A 22,717-nucleotide genomic window follows, 5' to 3' on the forward strand; every position below is an offset into this window, starting at 1 on the left:
TGCTTGTGTCAGTGTTTTATTCGTGTTTGTTTGTTGTTGTTGTTTTTAACCAAGACAGATGAGCTCAGCAATACTGGCTTTTGCTATTTTACAACCATTATAGAAACGAGACCACTCCCCGTACTCCACTATCCATTCCGCCACTGGCAGGTTACCATGGAGACTGGCTCCGTTTTCCACCTCCTACACAGTCGTTCCTCACTTCCTGATTGTCTTTGGCTCACTGCTTTCATCCCTCCCCCCCGCCACTTTTTTTCCATCGGCATGTCACTTCCTTCCTCCTCCACAGCCCTCTCACAGTCATACAATATTTGACAAGGCCGACACAGAACGGTGACTTAATTGACACGTGTATAACAAGGTTTGTACACAGAGACAATGTACACAGACAATTATTAACATCATTTTTTTCTAAATCACATTCACCCTGCCGTTACCGTCAGCGCTATAATGTAAATAATTTCCTTTTAATGTAGCATGAATTAGAACAAATGAACAGCAGACAGTAAAATGCATCGTTAATGTACAGTTGACAACACTGAAAATCTACCCTGGCTAATAGTTTTACTTAATAGTCCCTCTGACATTTAAAATGAAATTATATTCATTTACACGGTATTAATGGAATATTATGTGCAAAATCCTCTTGCATTCCACATTGCACCGCAATCACTCCATACCAACATTATTTATTTCCATTTATCCAAAGGTAAATTGCATGTCACCTTCATTGAATGCCACAGATGTGAACATACGGGTGACGCCTCGAAGCATTTCTTTGTGGAACAAAAGTGGGTCAATTAGGTGCTCCGATTGAGATCACCGCACACATCTGCAAGTAACTGAAACATATATCATATTACTATACACAAAGTCTATTTTTGTCTGTACTGCCTGTTAGGTTTGCTGGAATCCATATGAAAGAAGTTAGTGAAAAAGTGAAATCACAACAGCTCCTTTTTTTTTTTCAACTCAAATTATTATCATTCTATTTTTTAAAAAATAATGATATATGCATATAACATCATTTTCATTCAATAGATTTCATGATAACCATTCTTTTTTTAATTATCATTTCCTTTCCTCACCAATTGGGTGGGTGAAATCACATGGTTTTACTGCCTTAGGTTTGTGGCATGTATGGGGAAAATTAGCAAAGAATAATTTGCTGAATTATTCTCAACATTATGTTTTTAATGGAATGAGAATCTCTGAATGTTCTTAACTCCAGTTGTCATGCCAGTATTATGCTGAGCAGAATAATACTGCCTGAAGTACAATATAGGCCTTAGTTCACGTTTTTGTTCTTCACACTGCAAACTAGTTGAGAGTGCATTAACAACGCCTTTGTAGGTTGCAGCCAGCACATTCCATTTTGCTTCAGTTTCATCAAGAGGCCAGTGTATGTTCATCTCGTGCTTGTGGGTTGAATGCTTTTTTTTTTTTTTTTTTTTTTTTTTTTTTTTTGTCTATATGTGCCCTGTGCTTGGCTGGCATGTGAACCATCCTTTCTTCCAAAGTCAGCTGGGGTAAGCTCTAGCTCACACGAGACCCTAATGAGGACAAGCGCTGAACGGATGAATGCTTTGAGAGACGATAAATCAACATTAATAGTTCTGATTCTTTACTATGACTTGAACTGAAATAAATATCTCAAAATAAATTATTAGTCACATGCCAGCCTCACAAGGCCGATGAAAATGTGCCTGACTCGTTCTATTTTTTTTAAATTTGATTTTAAGGCATACTTTTCTTTTCAATGACACATAGTGACTTAATTGACCTATGACACACCACATGAAGATTTTCTACTGTGAAACAACAAAGACACATGGACGTTACTTCTTTGCGGGAATGCATAATGACATTTCAGTGTAACCCTTATAGACACAAATACATTAAATATGTACACTGATATCATGTACAGAATAGAAGCCACTTTGGTGACACAAGCATCCGCACACCCACACAGACATTATAACTCTCTTTGCTCGCTCACATGCAACAAAGGTTCAGTTTGTTTCTTTTGATGAGCTTTGTCAAATCCTTCAATTTTCATGCAACCATTTGTTGTGTTGCTAAAGAGGTGTTGTTGTATGTCCCAGCACCAAATTTTGCAGGAAAATAAATAACAATAAAAACACACATTGCTCAAGCTTCAGCGTTTCACTGCGTCGATGCAGGCACGGCAGTGTTACAGGCCGATAGGGAAACATTAGAAGAGGAAGAAGTGAGAGACTTTTGGCTTTGACACCTGCAAAAAAAAAAAAAAGGACTAGTTATTTAAAATCAGAATATGTCAAATACATTACTGAAAAACGGAATCACAGGTTAACAAGATTATACAGGAACAATGAGATTACAGGCATCTGAGAGAATGAAGGGGGAGGATAATCCTGAATAATTCCATTTAGATGCATTACGCAAAACCATTGACACTTGCCAGATAAAGGATGAGGAGTAAAAACTGATCTTTCCATTAAGGGCTAATGCATTACATGAACTGAAAAGTGCATATTATTCATTCACACATCGATGGCAAGATTGCCAAGTCAGGGTCGGCCACCCTACCTTCCGATCAATCTCTATGAACGGACACCTCAAATGATGATGATGATTAATGATGACTATATCAGATTTTAATTTTGTTTATTGCAGTTTATAAAATAACTATCGGAATATGTTTTTACAGAGCAGGTAGGAGTTGCGTTGTAACGCACAAAATCCAATGGCAAACGTATCTGGCACTTCCATAGTGAGAGTTGTGTAAAAATATTTTACCTTTTATAAAGCTACTCGTTAGCATTGTCAGATAACCAAATTCGGGATTTTTGCCAAATCATTGTACAGGTGCATTTAAATAAATTACAATATTGAAGAAAACTTATTTATTTAGGCGGCACGGTGGACGACTGGTTAGAGCGTCTGCCTCACAGTTCTGAGGACCAGGGGTTCAATCCCCGGCCCCGACTGTGTGGAGTTTGCATGTTCTCCCCGTGCCTGCGTGGGCTTTCTCCGGGCACTCCGGTTTCCTCCCACATCCCAAAAACATGCATTAATTGGAGACTCTAAATTGCCCGTAGGTGTGACTGTGAATGGTTGTTTGTTTGTATGTGCCCTGTGATTGGCTGGCAACCAGTTCAGGGTGTACCCCGCCTCCTGACCGATGACAGCTGGGATAGGTTCCGGCACGCCCGCGACCCTAGTGAGGAGAAGCGGCTCAGAAAATGGATGGATGGATGGATGGACTTATTTATTTATTTCAGTAGTAATTTTAAAAAGTAAAATTTATACCTGTATATTACAGAGATTCAGTACACAGAGTGAAATATGTACTTCATGATTTTAACGTATATAATTCTGTTTTATAGCTAAATGAAAAACATTCACCATGTCAAATATCACATAAGAAACAACAACAAGAACAACAACCAAATACAGAAATGAATGAACACTTGCCAATCTTCATATTTTACGGGTTTCACTTTTGGGATTGAAATTTTAATTTTGAATAGTAGTTTATCAATTGGTGTGTTTGACTTACCAGGAGCGAGATTTGTGAACGCCTCTGTCGTTGGTAGGAGAGCTGTCCACAGAGGAGCTGAGGTTTAACTCTGCATCTTTGAAGTGACCCAGTGAGGCGGTGTTTGGAGGGTTCATGTCCAGCTCCAGAAACATGATGTTCTCAGCCTTAACGCACACACATTGCCATATAAGCTTTATTGCACACAAAAATGCTATTCTATTACTTTCGTAAATGTTTTTTTTTTAAGAAGGGACCGAGGTACCCAGTATGATTAAATTCATGCAGTGGTTTATTTGGAGAAGTTTTTTAGTATGTGTCAAATGGGTCTGACGTTACAGGGCCCTTGATCTCCAATAAGCATTGGCCGTTTTCACAAGCTGCCATAAACATACTAATTCAATAAATATTTCTCTGGAAATGACTTGGAAAAAACTGCTTATTTTTTATTTTGGGAAAAATGTTGACATTCTTCAGCTTGGATTTACACTGTTGCTGAAGTGCCCAATTTCTTTTTATCTCTTGCAGGATACAAGCAGAAGAACAAAAACATAAACACAAATGATCACTCAACAAACTAGTCAACCCATCTCCTACTTGGCCAAAGCAGAGCACAAATCCAAAACAAAACCTTTACCCAGTGCACCCCTCAAGTGGTGCGGGCTGCAGGGTGAGGGGCTGCATTATGGAGTGCCCGGTATACAGTACATCTCTTTTCATGTACATTTTCACATTAACAATCCACATGCACGGACGCCCAAATAGCACATAAATAATTCCGCAAGTGTCAACACAGTCCAATGACAACATAGAAGTAAACCATAATACACAAATGATCAACATATTAAAAGTTACGTACCATTTAGTTGGCATGGACTTAACTCCTACCTCAATTGATTTAAATGAGAGTAACCTCCACAATTGCTGCCAATTATTTTGCTTCTTAAATGACTTGAAATATTTTAGACGATATTGAATTGCCCATGCTTTCACTGTGGTGTAGACTTTACAGCGAGTGTTTTCATGTTTATTTCTGTTGTTTTGGGGAGAGGCCGGTGTATAAACACATCACCGATTAGTGTATTTTGATGATGTCAATCTCTGTTTGCACTGCAGTTGCATACAAATCGGATTTTCATCCATATTTGGCCTTATTCACATCTAGGTTTATCAGAGTGTGAATCCAGCCTTGGAGGAATATGTTTTTAAAACTGCGAACAACACAATCAAAGTAACAGGGTATTGACGTTTAGCCTTAAAATTCACAGGCACGTACCCTGAATCTGTTATTAGCCCCCATCGTTATGGCAACCCTGGCATACTGGCTGATTGGTCGCTTATATCCCACTGCAGATGTTGGCCTTTTCTTCATCTGTAAGGGTTTACTAAATAGTAGAGGAAGTGGAGACAGAAGTCATAAATCAAGGAGGAGCAGGTCGTAATACATATTCATTTACCTCAGTCAATCTAAAACACTAACCTCTCAGCGGGAACGAGAGGCTGGAACTTCCACTGATCCTCTTCAGGGTCAAAAGTCATTCTGCTCATGATCTTATTCTTCTCCTCTGGAGGGATGAAGTTCTCGATGATCAAATACCTATACGATGGCAATCATTGAATGAATGTGCTTGATTTAATACCCTTGTTTTAACAGAAGTTGATTTATTTCAGAATGGCATGCATATCATTGATATATATATATATATATATATATATATATATTTCACACGGAATTTCTGCAATCAAAGCACGCTATTTCCTTACTTGAACTTGAGCTCTCTAGTGAGCTCGTTCTGCGTTTGCTCTAGCTCCTGACGGCTCCTCACGTGCTCGTCATTTACGTCCTGGATCTCCGCTTTGATGCACTGGAGCTTGGCGTACAACTAGGAGGAGAGAAACCGATACAAAATTATTCAAGGACCTGTGTACAACTAGCTGTATCTAGCAACAGGTACTGGTGTCAAACGAAATGGAAAGCTGCACTGGCGCCTTTCCTCCTGACTCCAGCTAGTGATGACAGTACCATTACAAATGTCAAAACCCTTTTTGTAGGCTAGGGCAACAAGGTGAGATTGGGTGTTCAAATTCGGTCTCCGGTATTTATGTTTGGTGATGTGCCCATGTGCCACATACACGCAATGTATTGAATGGAGTGTTGCCTCTACGAGTGAAAATAATTTTATGCTCTTTATGGGTACTTTTCTTCCATATTCTGGGCTCACGGGCATCATAGTAACGAAACTGGAACTTGCCATTGGCCCAGCAGAATATGGGGAAGGATAAACAGTCGTTGACTTGCATAAAACCCCAGCGCCTCGAAACAGGCAGATTTTAGCAAGACAACAAATACAGTGTGTAAAGTGTACTGTGATTCTTGACCCTTGGGATATTATGAGGAAAGGTCTTCACAGACCTCGAGACTGTTTTTAAACGTGGGGGAAAAAGCCCTCTATGTTTCTTTTAAGTCTTCAAACAGACAGCACACAGAAAGAAAGTAGCAAAAGCTGTAGTCATTATTCCCTAGTGCTAGTTTCTTAAAGGGCTTAAGGCAGAGAGAGAAGGTTGTCATGGATGCTGATTTAGTGTGTAGGGGAGGTCAATAAGGGAGTTGAAACTTTTTTTATTATTATTATTCAGTGGCACATGTGCTGCGCATATACAAAGTTTGATTTAAAAATAAGCATCAGGTAGTTTTAAATTGTGTTATTCTGCTAACTAACAAAGAAACATTAAAACAACACCACGTTGTTTTTACAATATTTAAAATGTCTACCTTCTTAAGCTTCTTGGTCTTGGCCTCGACCTCTTGCTGCAGAGACGTAAAGGTTTCCCTCAGCTCCAGTGTCTCATCATCCTGGATCAACATCTGCTGCTGCATCTCTCTCTCACTACGTGACTGATAGCATTTGTACAAAGACAACAATGAGGATCTGCAGCCATCCTGTACAATCTGCAATGACACATACCTGTTCCGCAATCTCCTGCCTCTTCACCTCTAGCATCTTCTGCTGCTCATTCGTGTGATCTATGATGTTCTTTCCGCCAACCAGCAGCTTGCTCTCCATTGCCTGGAACAGAGAAACAAGAGCCTGTCGTCCGTACTCGATGCAAAGCACGTCAAATGCGGTTTTACCATCCCCACGAAGACCCCCTCGAAAAGAAGATGATACTTCTCAAGGGGTTTATACTAATTAAAAGAACCCACTGTTGTACATACCGCCAGCAGATGTACTGCATTTTAAAGGGGACATATTGTGAAAAGAGCTCTTTTTAAGTGCATGGATTAAAATAGTGACACTCACATACACTGCCATTATGTTTGAGTGTTTGTTGGGCTGATGCAGCCCAGTGCAGTGCTGATGAGGCAACTGGAAGTGGGGCGCTTGAACATCCCCGTGATGATACGAAGCTTCAACAAGCTGAGCTGTGCTCCAGCGTGATGAATTAAACATTGAATGGGCGCATCAATAAAAACCTCATTAATCTTTCTTCACAGCCAATATGTGGATTGTAAAGTCACATACTTGTCAAGGGAGCAAATCATTTCTCATTTCTCTATCGCTGTACATAATGTCCACATATCAATACATGATGTTCGAGGCGTAGCGTAAATGTTTGCTAATACTGTATTGTATTAGTTAATACTGTGCTGTACTGTGTATCAGTCACAAGCTGATATACATACTTTACAGGCTATGTGTTCCCTGCTGTGTTCCATGTGATTGATTGACAACCCCCTTTGTCCCCTTTTGTCTGCGAGGACAGCCTAAATTACTTTGGAAGAGTACTAAGAAAATTGACGGCTGCAGTGCGTACATACACATTTCTGTAGTGTAATGTAGCAATCCTTTCAGTTATGTATGACGCTTTGCAATGAGCCACTTTGTATAAAATACATCTACTCCTATACTGTAAGTACGTATTAACAAAGATAGGACAAAAGTTTTGGAAAAATCTCAAAAGGGACCCTAAAGACAGGGAGACCACATTCTGGTCTCAGGGAAACAATCAAGTGTGTGTTTAAATTAAAAGCGCCCTATACATTCTGTGAACTTGCACATACCACACTGTTCTGCTGTCCACTTAATCACATGAGAGAATAGAAAACACACACACACACACACACACACACTTGTGCAACGTGTTCAGTGGAGACCTTCAGAAAGAAAGCAGCAAGGCTTTTACAGAAAGCCTCTTTGTTTAGGGGGCAGCCTTTGTCTTGTGTGTTTCCATCTCTGTGAGGACAAACAATATTTTAAAACCAACAGGGGTGGAGGGTGTATGTGTGGACGGGTGGGGGGATGGGGTGGGGGGCTGGGGGGGAGGGTTACACACGTGCACCGAAGGTCCAGCCTAATTAAGTGGCCAGTTTGAGGGTTAAGACTTGGTTTCAGACTTTTACGTTTACACATAAGTCAACTTATTTGCAAAGAGGCGCAATGGAATTTATTAAAACAGTGCTGTACTGTTACTATATAATGTATAATGGTACAGCTATAAAAAGATGTGCATGTGTATGTGTGCTTTGCTGTCCTTTGTGTTCAGTCATATTCATTGTGTTCCATTAATGGGCTGATTCATGTCAGGGGGTTTCTCTCTCATGAATGTTCCTTTTTTCCTGATAGGCTGGTTATTGTTAGAGGAGAATACTGTACATACAGCCTTTCGGTCATCCATCCATTTTCTACCGCTTATCCGAGGTCGGGTCACGGGGGCAGTAGCTTTAGCAGGGACGCCCAGACTTCCCTCTCCCCAACCACTTCATTCAGCTCTTCCGGGGGGATCCCGAGGCGTTCCCAGGTCAGCCGAAGGATGTACTCTCTCCAGCGTGTCCTGGGTCGTCCTGCGGAGGAAACTCATTTCGACCGCTTGTATCCGGGATCTTGTTCTTTCGGTCACGACCCACAGTTCGTGACCATAGGTGAGGGTAGGAAGGTAGATCGACCGGTAAAATCGAGAGCTTCGCCTTTCGGCTTATATAGGACAAACGTTTTGGAAAAAATCGAGAGCTTCGCCTTTCGGCTTAGCTCCTTCTTTACCACAACGGATCGATACAAAGTCCGCATCACTGCAGACGCTGTACCGATCCGCCTGTCGATCCTCGTTCCATTCTTCCCTCACTCGTGAACAACCCCCCAACCCCAAGATACTTGAACTCCTCCACTTGGGGCAGGATCTCATCCCCGACCCGGAGAGGGCACGCCACCCTTTTCCGACTGAGGACCATGGTCTCAGATTTGGAGGTGCTGATTCTCATCCCAGCCGCTTCACACTCGGCTGCGAACCGCTCCAGTGAGAGTTGGAGATCACGGCTTGATGAGGCCAACAGAACCGCATCATCTGCAAAAAGCAGAGATGCAATACTGAGGCCACCAAACCGGACCCCCTCTACGCCTCGGCTGCGCCTAGAAATTCTGTCCATAAAAGGTGTGAAGAGAATCGGTGACAAAGGGCAGCCTTGGCGGAGGGTTGGCCTTTAGGTCAGTCAGCAATATTAAATGAGTGCCTTGGGATGTTGTGTAACATGTAAATAATATACAGCATAAGCCCCAAATTCAGACCCTAGCAAAATTTTTAGTTGAAGCAATTGCTTATTTCTCATATCTTTTAGTTGGAAATTGGACAACAAATGTCGCAAAAGACCAAGTTGAGATATAATCAGATACTTTTTTGAGGGGGGGAGGGGAGTTGTTAATATCCACAAGTCAATGTTTTTTACCCAACTCTGAGTAAATGTCATATTTTTGCACCATTCTAAAGGATGCTGGTAACTTTCCATACCGTAGACCAGTGGTTACCCGGAGAAAACTCACACAGGCACAGGGAGAATATGCAAACTCCACACAGGTGAGCCCAGATTTGAACCCGGGTCCTCAGAACTATGAGGCCGCCAAGCTTATGTTATGCTATGTGAAATATCTGCTGTGTGCCTCACTGTCAAATTGCTACATATATTCGTAATAAGTCTCCTTTAAGTCCAGTGGAAACATTGCAAGTATCTAAAGGTGTCCTCTTGCATTCTTTTTATTCTCATACTGATCAACTTCCTGATGGCAAAGAGTGACGTGGGAAGAGTTTCATATTGAGCTCCGAGTTCCCTTTGAATTAGACAGCCAATCCTCAGGAAGCAAGGGCCTGCAGGGAGCGACTGAGCTATAAATACTACGTGACGACAACAGGTCTTGCGTGTGCAACAGAAAGAAGACAGAGAAAAAGCGGAGGACTTGAAGTTGAAAGGTAACAACAGGAGACAGGAGAAAATCACAAAGGTCAAGTCATCTCTGCTACATCAATAGAGGTGCACTTAAGGAGACACATTAGGACTAAAATCTCATCAACATCCACTCACTCTCAGTCCTTTGCAACTCTTCTCATTATGCTGCCTGAAGGAAACACTGATGCAAGAATGTTATTGTGTAACTTACGCTATTGTGTATTATTGAAGTTATATCAAATGTTCTTGGTTGTAATATACTGGAATATGATGATTTCGTCATTGTTAAGGAGTAAAGAAAATCAGTTCAAGCTTTAGCAGCATATTCAAGCATAGCAAACTACATATATATGATATACTGTACAATACAGAATATACATGCTATAAAATAACAAAATATGTACGAAATAATGTGGAGATCTCTAAATTTCCCGTAGGTATGAACGTGAGTGCGAATGGTTGTTTGTTTGTATGTGCCCTGCGATTGGCTGGCAACCAGTTCAGGGTGTACCCCGCCTCCTGCCCGATGATAGCTGGGATAGGCACCAGCACGCCCGCGACCCTAGTGAGGAGAAGCGGCTCAGAAAAGGGATGGATGGATGGATAATGTGGAGATGTATATTTACAATATGCATTCAAAAGATATATCGAAGTGCAGTGATAAAAAAATTAAGTTTGTATTTTCTAATTAATCATTTACATTAAAAAATGATGCAACAGATGTTATCTGTTTTGTGCCTCACATAATTTAATTTGTTGTTGGATACCTAAACAGAAAATAGCTCTATCCTAATTGATATGCACTATATATTTTTTTTACTTATTTTTTTCAACCTGTTTATTTTATCAGAGCAAATGTACCAGTAAAACAAGTACTTTTCATGATAGACTAATTTGTTTCCATCTAACTAGCTAGTTCACCTTACGTAGAATGTTTTTTTCCCCCCCCCCCCACTGATTTTACACTCGCTCCACATCATATCATTGTACACACACAGACACACACTGCATCAATATTTCAGTGGACTTCACTGCTGATAGACAGAAAGGAGTGGCGAGCTGTTTTTGTTCATCAGTTTACTGACACACACAAGCATACACGTACCATCCACAGGCCTATTCTTTCACTAATGAAACAGGAAAGTGGAATAAAACCAAAGCAGGAAACAGTCACTCTACCCCTATACGAACGTACATATTGTGTTTATGCAGCACTGAGTTGGGGTCCAGTAACAAAGAAAGTGTGTGTGTGTGCCTGTTTATGTGTGCCTGTTTGTGTGTGTGTGTGATTGTGTTGTACCCAAGTATTTCCTTCATGGCAATAGGCATTGTTGTTTTGTGATTGGCTAAACCACACATGACATGACGTGAGATGGCGTAAGTCACAAAAGAGAGAATTTCTGCTAAAATAGACCCTCAAAATCTATTAGCTGCTCAACAATATTGCTGTAGGCCAAATACTACACTAATAATTACGAGTTGCTCAAAAACTGACTTCACAAGGCAAACTCAAGCTATTAAACTCTGTACTATTTAGATAAAATGGTAGCAATTACAAGCACGGTGTCCTGGTGGTTACCACTATAGTCACTATACATTGGTTCAATTTTAGCGTAGAACTACATTGAAACAGTATGTAATGCAAATCAACTCAGTTGAACTAATGTGCATCTGCATTTCTGCTAAACTCCTAAAGTACATGAATACTGGCTGCCTTTTCTCCGAGAAGTTGTGAGGACATTTCCTTAAGATTTTCTGGATTTTAATGACAGTTGAGCCAAAAATACTTGACAGTGAGCTTTTTGTTGAACATGTTGAAGACAAGGAAGCTCTTCAGCAACTGTAGAACTGAGGATGTCAACAAATGGATCTTTCTTGCTTCAGCCCCGCAGCCATCATTACAAAGGAACAAGAAATCTAATAATGACTAGGACAAAGGACAAAGATATAGCTTTGACCTAGAAAAGTGACTCTAAGAATAGTCTAGGCTATTCAAGGGGGACGGGGGGAGGGGGGGGGGGGGGGGACGGGACGTCATGTTTTCATACATTCCATCCATCCACCTATTTGGACACAGTGAAACCTATCCCAGCTGAACAAATGGGGACTAATCACTAGTCAGTCACAGGGTGTGAAGAACGATCTTTTGCAGCTTTCCAGACTTCCAAACAGTTATTCTTTTTTAGAACGAAAGGCATCAGTTATCATTGAATTGCATAAGACGGTTGCATTATTGTGGTGTGTGCATGCACATTGTGTACTGTGGTCATGCATACCTCTTCCAGTTGTTCCAGAAAGAAAGTTGCCGTAAGTGAGTGAGTGAGTGAGTGAGTGATCTACTTTCCTGCTATATGTCCACCTGGGATCAAACAGGAGATTCTTTGGTCTTGTGACCTCTAAAATGACATTCAAATTGGGCTTATCGTGCCACCGGAAAAATCTATTTTAAAAATATGTATGCACAAGTACATATTTTGAGTTAAAGTGAACAGTTATTCAATAAATAGATAATGAATGACACATTAAAAAGCTCAAGATGTTGCGTCATTTCCAGTTAAAAATCCCAATTCAACAAAAATAAAAATCTATCTCAACCACAAATTTGGCTCGTGATCATTTCACGGTTAAATCTATGTAGAGGTGTCACATTACGTTAGCCAAATCATTGCAAGAGTCAAACTAAATATTATATCGAACATGGAAGTGTAAAAGACATGCAGTACCAACACTTAATTGGGGTGTATTAAGCTACAGCCATGACATGAAGGTTTATACAATCCGAATAACAACCTCAGTTAAGGACAATCTGCAACAGAGAGGAAAAAAAACTTTGGTGATGATGCTTGAATGCCCTGGAGCTACAGTACATTACTGGAAAAGCTCCACAATGTGTCAAAAAAAAGGATGCTACACTTGTTTTCCTGGTTTGGGGCTTTATGGAGGTACAAATTCCTAATCATTTATTTACTTTGCTGATATGCAAATGTCAAAAATAATTACTGACACTAACCAGGAGTCAGCAGACATGAATGGAACTAAGTCTGATTAGTAGCGGAACTGTTGCTAATTTCTTGTGATTATCATCCATCCATCCATCCATTTTCTGAGCCGCTTATCCTCACAAGGGTCGCGGGCGTGCTGGAGCTTATCCCAGCTATCATCGGGCAGGAGGCGGGGTACACCCCGAACTGGTTGCCAGCCAATTGCAAGCCACACATAAACAAACAACCATTCGCACTCACATTCAGACCTACGGGCAATTTAGAGTCTTCAATCAGAAGACTCTACAGGCGGGGCCGGGATTTGAACCCCGATCCTCAGAACTGTGATTATCATGATATATTTCTTTCTTTCTCAACATGGCACCACGCTCCGAATAAGAACAGAAGCACTTCTACATATTATTCATGTACAAATTATATTCTACTACATATTTAATATTGTCTCCAGAGCTGTTTTAATATAAAAAAAAAAAATAAGAATATGTCTGTTTTTGCCTGCTGTAGCCCTCTGTTCAGACAGCTTTGACACATTACAGCAGAACTGAAATGGCACGAACAAGAAATGTGAAGTTGCGAACAAGATCTGAACCCTTAAGGTTGTGAATTTGTGTGCCGATCTGTCTACCTGCAGAACCTTCACTGTCGTCCCTGGTTACACACACACACACACACACACACACACACCGACAGAGTTGGAGCGCTGCATGTCGCAGCTTGGCCATCTGGCAGCACTGCAGAAACACCAAATGACCCAACACAGCCTCACAAGGATGTTCCTGACCTCCTTCACTCTTGAATTGGTTGTGTTGTCTTCAAAGAGATGGTGGTGGGGGGCGTGGGGGAGGCTTGATTGCGTTTAAATTGGATCCTATCTATAATTAGTTATTTATAGATTGATCTGCTTCCTGGCCAAAGTGCTCTCTCTCTTTCTCTCTCTCTCTCTCTCTCTCTCTCTCTCAAGCCAACACAGTCAGTCTGAGAGATACAGGATGGAGCCTGCAATTGGTAACCACCAGGGGTGTGCGAGGCGTGCTGGTGGTGGGAGGTGTGGGACAGGGGTGGCGGGGTTATTTAGGTTTTTGCGCACCTGCTCTTTTGCCTCCTCTGTCAGAAATCCTGCGAGGAGCACCTGATCGAGGCAAATTTATGGTAGTATTATTGGCTTCCCACTTACGTATTATGGCCTCAACTGTGCTCGCTGGAACGTTCAGAAGTTTGGTTATGCGCCTGTAACCAACACGTCGTTATGTTTTGCAACAATTAGTTTGCGATGGTCTTGAGACAGGTCTCTGCTCTTACCCATCATCAGATGTGTCTTGACTCACACCTTGTCAATGAGACCTTTTTGTCGGCCATCAGTTAGGACTGAACCAGCTGATATTCATTTGTATTGAGAAGGGGCTGGGTTGCTGTTTGATTATTGATAGATTTTAGGTGTTGTCTTGGCTTTCCATGGCTTTTTGCACCTCCCTTCAAGTGTTCAATACTTTTTCCCTGTGTCATTTCACATTTTTACACACAACTTAATTTCTGATCTTATTTGTTCTACTTTCTTTGTATGTATGGATTACTTGGGTTGCTCTGATGGTGACGTGTTCAATACTTATTTCAGCCGCTGTATTTGGGAACATTGTTTGGAAAATTATTGATCCTAGCCTCATTTGTTGATCAGAGTTTTGATTTAAAAGGCTTTGGTGGGCCTTAGGATTTCAAATAGGGGAGACCGTGCACTCGTTGGGAATGACTGGATTAGTGTTTGATTCCAAACATCATAAAATAGGCAATAATGTCGATCACTTTTCCGAAAGTTGAAGTCCATGAATGTCTTGTTTTGCTTAAAACACAACGTTTGCTTTGACAGAGGATTAGTAAATCAGAAAGTCGTCCAATTTTACAAAAAAACTGAGCCTTTGAAATCTTAATTTATATTATAAAAGTGCTTCAGTTCCTTTTCACTTCCTTTCCATCTTGTGCCAGCATTGGACAATTTATTATCTGGCCAGTTGTGATTTAGCTTCATTGTATTTTAACTCAATAAAAGTTGCAATTTTCATTCATGCGTTTTTCTTTTATGAAAATGGTTTGGTAAATTCAGTCGATCAGGAGTGTTTTGATGTTTTGTTGAGATACTGTATTTTAATTACTGTCCTGCAGAAGGTACTTAATTGATGTGTTTAACTTTACGCTGTAAAAAAACAAAATTTATATAATTAAAAGGTAATTGAGGGCAGAGAAGCAATGCTATGCCATGGATGGAGAATGTGAGGTGGACCACGTTCTAAAATCAATTTCTTAATTGTGTTTCACTGACAACAACAACAGTTCTAGAGAATAAATCCACTAAAATGTAGGGAGCTTCAGGCATGACATCGGAATTTTATTTTGGCTGTAGTTGTGCCATGAACAGAAAATTCCAACATCCATCCATCCATTTTCTGAGCCGCTTCTCCTCACTAGGGTCACGGGCGTGCTGGAGCCTATCCCAGCTATCATCGGGCAGGAGGCGGGGCACACCCCGAACTGGTTGCCAGCCAATCGCAGGGCACATACAAACAAACAACCATTCGCACTCACATTCACACCTACGGGCAATTTTAGAGTCTCCAATTCATGCATGTTTTTGGGATGTGGGAGGAAACCGGAGTGCACGGAGAAAACCCACGCAGGCACGGAGAGAACATGCAAACTCCACACAGGCGGGGCCGGGGATTGAACCCCGGACCTCAGAACTGTGAGGCTGACGCTCTAACCAGTCGGCCACCGTGCCGCCAAATTCCAATATATGACTAATAATTTGCAGACAAAATACTCATTGGCGGGTTTGTTATAATTCCGATTAACTAAGCAAATGGTGCGCACCTTTGCTAGAAACTGCAATTCCTGGTGTTCTTAAGGCAAGTGTCTTTTCCTATTCTGTTTTTCATGAATGTTTCAAACTTTCAAACCTTGTTGGTAACTTTTGCAGTACAATAGAGTGGAACTGTAACAATTCAAAATTGAACCACAATTTTCTGGAAAAAAAAAACCACCTTAAAGGTGGTCATCATTGCGTTTGACGTAACAAAAATTGCATGACACCGATAAGACTTCAGCTTAGTGAGCATCTAAAGTGTAATTTGCCCCTACATAGTGGTATCAATGATGCCAAAGAGAACAAATACTGTACGATGACCACAGAACATGAAATGGTCACATAACGGAATGCAGTACACACATTATTGTTAGGCTTAGTGTTGAGTTTTAAGGAACATGTAAAACAATTGTGGAAGATTAATAAACTAGTTGGCAGACAAAAACAATATGTAGGGTAAGTGATTTGTTGACAGGAAGCAAGCATATAATATTGCCCAACTAAACAAAGGACTTTTGGTATCCTGAGATAAACAAACGAAACTTTATCGTGCATGTTTTGAGGGACACTGATGCAAGGACAGGAAATACTTGACCTCAATCATCTTCTGCCTCAAGGCAAGGGAGAATTTCGCTGATTCCCGTGGCTGACACCAATCAGCAGTCACCCAGTCAGCCTCAAACATGAGAACTTGCACTGTGCAGCGAGATCACAGATTTGATACGGTTCAGCAGTATCGGGCCCACAGTGCTTTGAAGGACAACGTGACGGGAAGAAATATGAGAGGCCTGAGTCTGCCGCAGATATGTACACGAAAGCACTCACTGTGGAGGGATGTGCTGTGTGTGTGTGGGGGGGGGTCAGAAATAGAATCTCTTTTTGCACTATGCCAGAGGACATTCCCACATTCCCTAACACCTTGACCTATGAAGAGAAGCTGAAACGATTTACAGTATTTAGCATTAATTGCTGTAGCATAGTTGACAAACCCAAGGCCCAGATCCAGCCAGCCACATCATTTCATGTGGCCCACTATACCAAATCATATGCCAACTTCATGTTTCTTGCTAAAATATCTGAATTGTAAATTGTCTTCACTTTTATTAACGTTGAGTTATTAAGCATTTTGTGCTACCAATCCCCATTTCAAAATGAACTGAATGATAGTTGAACATTTTTTTTTGACTGGCTTCTGATTGCAAAACTAGTTATCCATCAATTTGTTGTGTATACTGTATGTAATCATATGAGGCAATCATACATTTACTGCGTATGGCTTCACAGTCATAATGTCTCGCACAAAAATGTGTTTGACACCTGTTCTGGAGAGTTTGTGACATATCTATAATTTTCACAACAACTGAAAGATATGTGATCTTTCTGGTATATATTATGTTGTTTTGAGGGAGTGCGGTTTGAGTGTGAATATTTCATTAAGTACATCATAACCCATTATAGGGCATAGTTGGCTCCTTGTTCGAGATGTATGAGTTTCACTTTGCTCACTTAGGGATTAAGAAGTGCCAGTTTCAAATCCTGGATAAGCTCTTCCTTGTCCAAAAAAGGGCAAGGGCAGGTCCTAAGATAGTCATTTATGATATCAGCAAATACTATAGACAGTGGAACCTTAAACATGTAGCGCAATTTGTCCTGGGACACAGCTGGTCAAGAAATAGAAAAATACAATCAAACTGTTTCCATCTTCAAACTTTTAGTCACTCACTGAGCTGAAGTCTCATGTGATTGTATGATGTTGCCCATGATGCTTATTTGATCTCACGATTTTTGAGCGACTTTAGAGGCAAATTCTTCATGAAAATTTTGGTTCATGTTGCAAATTGAGCGACATCAGGGGTATATGGCTTTACCATTTGTTTCTCTAACCACCCTTATGACTAGAGTTTGATTGTGATTAATTATTGCTGTTTCTATAACTTTTAATTAGGACTATATTATTTTTTGTCATACTTTATGTATAGTTATTTTGTGAATTTTGTATCGTGCATTGCCAAATTACGGAAGCGTATTGCATTCACTTGGATAAAAGAAAAATCCTGTTTTTCTGAGTAATTTCTTTGAGGGCTTTGTTTTTCTGACTATTTTTTTCTGTTTTTCTGACTAATTTTTTTCCCACCTGTTTTTCGGACTAATTTTTTTCTGAGTTATTGGGACACATCGAACTCACGCGAGAACCTGCAAACTGCAAGTGACTCTTTGCGGAATCCGTAGTAAGCAACATGACCGGCTTATTCAGTTTGATCAAGTTTTCTTTTGATATGGGTTTAAGATACTGGGAGATACTCCTGTCTTTGAGTCACATAGATGGTATTGTTATTAGTTTGTCGAAATTACGCAGGCACCTTAATTGAACCGGTAAGGTAAACGTGTATGGGCAGGTTGAAGGTGTGCGAGCAGTAATCCGCCATTAGTGAGTCTGAAAAACAGAAGAAAATAGTCAGAAAAACAAAGCCCTCAAAAAAATTACTCAGAAAAACAGGAGTTTTTTTTTTTTTTTTATCCAAGTGAATGCAATACGCTTCCGTACCAAATAACTTAACAATGTAACTAATAAAAAATATGAAAAACACTCATACAATAATGCTATGTAGCACAATCAATTGATCTGTCTACTACTTGTAGTGACTGGATGTCCTCAATCTCTCAGCATGAATTACTTATTGGCAGCAAATGACTTAAAAATATGTGCATGAATCATCAGACTAATAATAAATGAAGCTGTGACTCACTTTTTGATTGCTGCTTGGGAGGCAGCTAACATTTAAATATCTAATGTATGACCACACAGTTCCCATCTGGATGTATAAGCAACCAGACTATGGATAAAGGCCAGCAAGCAAGCAAACATATAGGGGATACAATATAAGATATCAGAATAGGTGTAAAATTTATTTTAATCATATAAATTACAGTTTACGTAGACTACTTTACACATTAATTTGTTTTATGACTGAGTTACTTAAAATCTCAGGGAAGATTACAATTTAGGAGATTTTGCCATAAATAGAGACTACAGTACAATGAATGAAATACTTTATTCATGACTATGGAAATGCACTGTGCTATCTTCAGGTGAGAGGCGGGGTACCTGAACTGGTCGCCAGCCTATCGCAGGGCACATATAAACAAACAGCCATTCGCACTCACATTCAACCCTCCAGGCAATTTATAGTCTCAATTAACCGACCATGCATGTTTTTGGGATGTGGGAGGAAGCCGGAGTACCCGGAGAAAACCCACACAGGCACGGGGAGAACATGCAAACTCCACACAGGCGGGGCCGGATTTAAACCCGGGTCCTCAGATCTGCGACCAGGCGTCCACCGTGCCGCCTCTATAAAGAATATCATGTTTTAAATGAATAGCAAAACCACACCTCGATTTTTACCTCCACATGCAAAAAAAAAAGGTTGCATTGACTCCAAATTTCTCAAAAACAGAACAGATTTATTTCGTCTCTGTGTTATTATGAATTTGGACCTAACCAAAGCTTCCTCCAAGGGCAGTAACATCTTATTGCAGACATACTGTAAACTTTACCCACTATATGGGAAAATGTGTCAGCGTTATTTACAAGTATAGAAATGTTTTGATGTAAAGCTGTACGAAGAGTATTACCCACAAATCAGAGTAACAATCTGGTCCTATTATCTGACAGGAATGACGCTGTAGTGCATGTTAACATTCAAGATTGCTTATATTTAGTGATAAATTATTCCAAAAATTCTCAAATTCGCCATGAAGCAGATGGTCTCATCGAAATCCACAATATTGAATTTGTTGCTGATTTACATCAAACGAAAATCAGCAAATTTAACTTTTAAGGCTCAAATCAAGAAATCAAGATTTGTGTCTGACTATAGGGATGGGCGTTTGACAAAATTTCCATGACAATAGAGAAAATTCACAATGTATGTTAGCCTGTAATTTTTAAATATCTTTAGAGGGATGGAAGAACCTCTCTGAATATTCTGCACTCCTGTTTCCATGCCGGCGTCAAGTTGAGTAGAAGGGGACTAGCCATAAGGTGGATGTTGTTAAACCTCCCATAGTTGTCATGTTGGCTTTATTTTTAATGCAGAATCAACAAAACATCTGCAGGCTGCAGCCTGAAGTATCCATCCATACTATACATCCAATTTCTACAGTACTTAGCCTAACTAGTGTCGTGTGTGAACCAATCCCAACTGACTTTGGGCCAGAGGCGGGGTACACCCAAAACTGGTTGTCAGCCAATTCCAGGGCACATAGAGACAGAAAAAAAACATCGACACTGAATGATAATTTAGAGTCTTCAAACATGCATGTTTTTTTTAAATATGAGTGGAAGCCAGAGGACCTGGAGAAAATCCATGGAAGCACCGGGAGAACATGCAACCTCCACAAAGGAAGACCGGAAGCAGGATTCAAACCCCAAACCTCAGAACACTATAGAGCGGATGTGCTAACCACTCCATAACCATGTTGCCCAGCCTGAAGTGGAGCACTTGAATTTGCTTCAAGAGATGGTGAATTCCATGATCGACTAATTGGTTACTTTCACTCTTCCTAAGGATTAAAGGTGACATGTTTTACCAAACCAACTTTTGCTAGTATTTGGGATGTAATATTGGCTCTATGGCGCCTCAGTAAAATTGTGAAATATGAATTAAAATCGTCCACGCATTCCTGAGTTACAGACGTTTTCCTCCCGAGAGGCCTGAAATAAGGTCATTCGAATTTCTTGTGCTTATCTACGTCACTAGCGAAGAGCTCCGCCTTCCCATTCCGCCCCTGACCCAGCACTGTCAACATAACAATCACGTGTGCTCTCACAACTGGGTCTTCTACACGAAGGCAACCAATCAGAGGAAAGTTGGCAGTCTTAGCCAAATATGGACAAAGCAGATACAAAACTGGGTCAAACAGAAGTAGCTGTCAGAGGGGCCTTTTCTGGACACTTGTATGACAAAACCAAGGTGTTTTTTTTAAATAAAATTGACACTTTTATGCTAAGTCCATGTTAGAGAGTCAGTCTATTGAGGTTTAAATAGCCAAAATATGGGACCTGTAAAGCCGACCCACAATAGTAACCGGAGGGAAACAAGCACTTTTCTGAGTGTAACCCTCTTCTACATAATTTCTGGCAAACTGAAGTGCTCCATGTAAAATGAAGGACAACACCAAAAGATCAATACCTTGTACTTGGCAGTCAGTTGCTCTGTGGCTTCCTGCTCCTTCCGAAGAACCCCCATCATCCTCTCTTTCTCGCCAAGAAGCCTCTGCTTCTCATCAGACAGGAGGGATCGATCTCCTCTGATGGCCTCCTTCTCCCTCTCCAAACGCTGCTCCTCTTGCATCACGTACTCCTTTGCCTCCTTCTCTACCTCCTCCTCCTCACACTCAGTGTCTTCATCCCCCTCTTGATCTGAACCATTGTCGTCCAGCCGCTCCTTCTTCTGCTTGCTCCTCCACTTCCTGTGGTTGAGCTGGGCCCTGAGTCGAGCGATCTCCCTCTGAAACTCTCGAAGGAGAGCGTCTTTGGGGTCCTCGTTGACCCTGGGCTGGTTCTGGATGTTCTTGGCTCGGTTTGCGTAGCGAAGGGTTGTGAGGGTTTCGTCGTAGTGCTGGGGGGCAGGGCCTAAAGTGGCGACCATGACAGTCTTGGCGTTCCCGCCTAGTGAGTCTTGCAAAAGACGGGTCAGTTTTGAGTCCCGGTAGGGCACATGGCCGCTGCGCCCGTCCGCCAGGGCAGATATCACGTTCCCCAGAGCGGACAGGGAAAGGTTTATCTTAGCCGCCTCCTTCAGGCGTTCCCCCTGGACGCCTGTTTTGGCCTGCCGCTCGCTGCCAGCCAGATCCACCAGGTTGAGGCGACCAACTCGGATGTGCTTTCTCCCATCTGGACCTGGCTGGCCACACTCCACAGTGATCAGGAACAAGGTGTGGGACCTGGACGAATATTCGTTCATGTCTGTGGCCGCAACGGCCCTTGCTTGGTTGCCCACGTTCATCACCTCCTCGATCTCCTTGATGCTCTTGCAGACACAAGATGTGAGGTCCGGGACATAGACTCCAGTCTCTGGACTCTCTCTGAGCTCCAGTCCCCGGCCGTTGGCATGGTTGGGATCAAGGAGATCCCGTATCTCCTCACGATAAATCTCAAGGTATGATGCCCGTACGAGGTACTGCTTATCAGACTGTGAGCGTGAGATGTGCGTAAAGATGTGGTCAAAGGCATTGGGTATCACACCCCGTTTCTCTGGGTCCAACCACATCCCCTGCATAGTGTATGTCTTCCCTGTCCCGGTCTGTCCATAAGCAAAAATTGTACCATTGAACCCGGCAAGCACAGAATCTATGAGAGGCCTAACGCTTTCATCGTACAGATCTCGTTGTTTGGAATTGGCATCGTAAACAGCATCGAATGTAAATGTTTTCTGGGGTTCGCTGTGCGATGCTCGAGGATTCCTGAGCATCACTTGTCCCAGTCCCAGGTCCATCTGCACAATGCCCCCTGAGGGACCATTGGACTCCTCTTTTCGGTTCAAAGGTCGGCATCGAACAACCACCTTAACCGACTCACTGCTCTTATTCTTTGACATGGCTGGTGTCTTGTTGTTAGCACTCACACAATGACAATAAATTTTAATACGAAAAAAAATATTTCTGGCTACTAGCTGTGTGTTCCCATAGGTTTTCTTCTCATGAATAAAACATTTAGAACGAATTCAAGATCATATCTTCAATGAAAATAAATTAGCACGGACTTGTATTTATCAGTGAAAATTATAACATGCCATCCTAATGGCTCAATTGCCCTGACTGTCTGGTAAATTAGCATAAATGGTATCAGCTCTCACGCGCTGGCTCGACGTTCCATTCCCGCTCCGTGTCCACACATCCAGCCAAAAAAAAAAAAAAAAAAATCCCAGTGTAAAAAATGAAAAGACTGGTATTTCATATCATATCTTCCTTTTACACGATGCACAATCTTCAGTACTCCGCTTAGTGATGCTCCGTCCGGTTCGCGGGTGTGGGTCTCCGAGAGACAGATCCTCCGACTGCATGTACACACACACACACACACACGCACACGCGCACGCGCGCGTACAAACGTACACACGCGT

At 41.4% G+C, this 22,717-nt stretch overlaps 1 protein-coding gene across 1 annotated transcript; it reads right to left on the reverse strand.

The window, feature by feature from the left end:
• Window positions 1–7: 7 nt before the first annotated feature.
• LOC133417225 (kinesin-like protein KIF3C) lies at window positions 8–22,638 on the reverse strand. The gene is made up of 8 exons (XM_061704821.1): window positions 20,786–22,638; window positions 6,490–6,591; window positions 6,297–6,419; window positions 5,288–5,406; window positions 5,004–5,120; window positions 4,800–4,908; window positions 3,545–3,690; window positions 8–2,254 (listed from the first exon to the last, which is right to left on the reverse strand). The coding sequence occupies exons 1-8, from the start codon at window positions 22,190–22,192 to the stop codon at window positions 2,167–2,169; spliced, it is 2,211 nt and encodes a 736-aa protein (XP_061560805.1). The 5' UTR covers window positions 22,193–22,638; the 3' UTR covers window positions 8–2,166.
• Between the last annotated feature and the right edge of the window lie 79 nt (window positions 22,639–22,717).

This window comes from Phycodurus eques, chromosome 18 (genome assembly GCF_024500275.1).
Source record: "Phycodurus eques isolate BA_2022a chromosome 18, UOR_Pequ_1.1, whole genome shotgun sequence".
NCBI classification, from domain to species: Eukaryota; Metazoa; Chordata; class Actinopteri; order Syngnathiformes; family Syngnathidae; genus Phycodurus; species Phycodurus eques.

Bases quoted from the DNA above. Each gene is read 5' to 3' on its own strand.
- LOC133417225 (XM_061704821.1), bottom strand. From the start codon at position 22,192: ATGTCAAAGAATAAGAGCAGTGAGTCGGTTAAGGTGGTTGTTCGATGC. The intron at 5,407-6,296 runs GTAGACATTTTA...CTCTCCTCCTAG, and splicing joins AGACCAAGAAGCTTAAGAAG to TTGTACGCCAAGCTCCAGTG. The intron at 3,691-4,799 runs GTACGTGCCTGT...GTGTGCGTTAAG, and splicing joins GGGCTAATAACAGATTCAGG to GCTGAGAACATCATGTTTCT.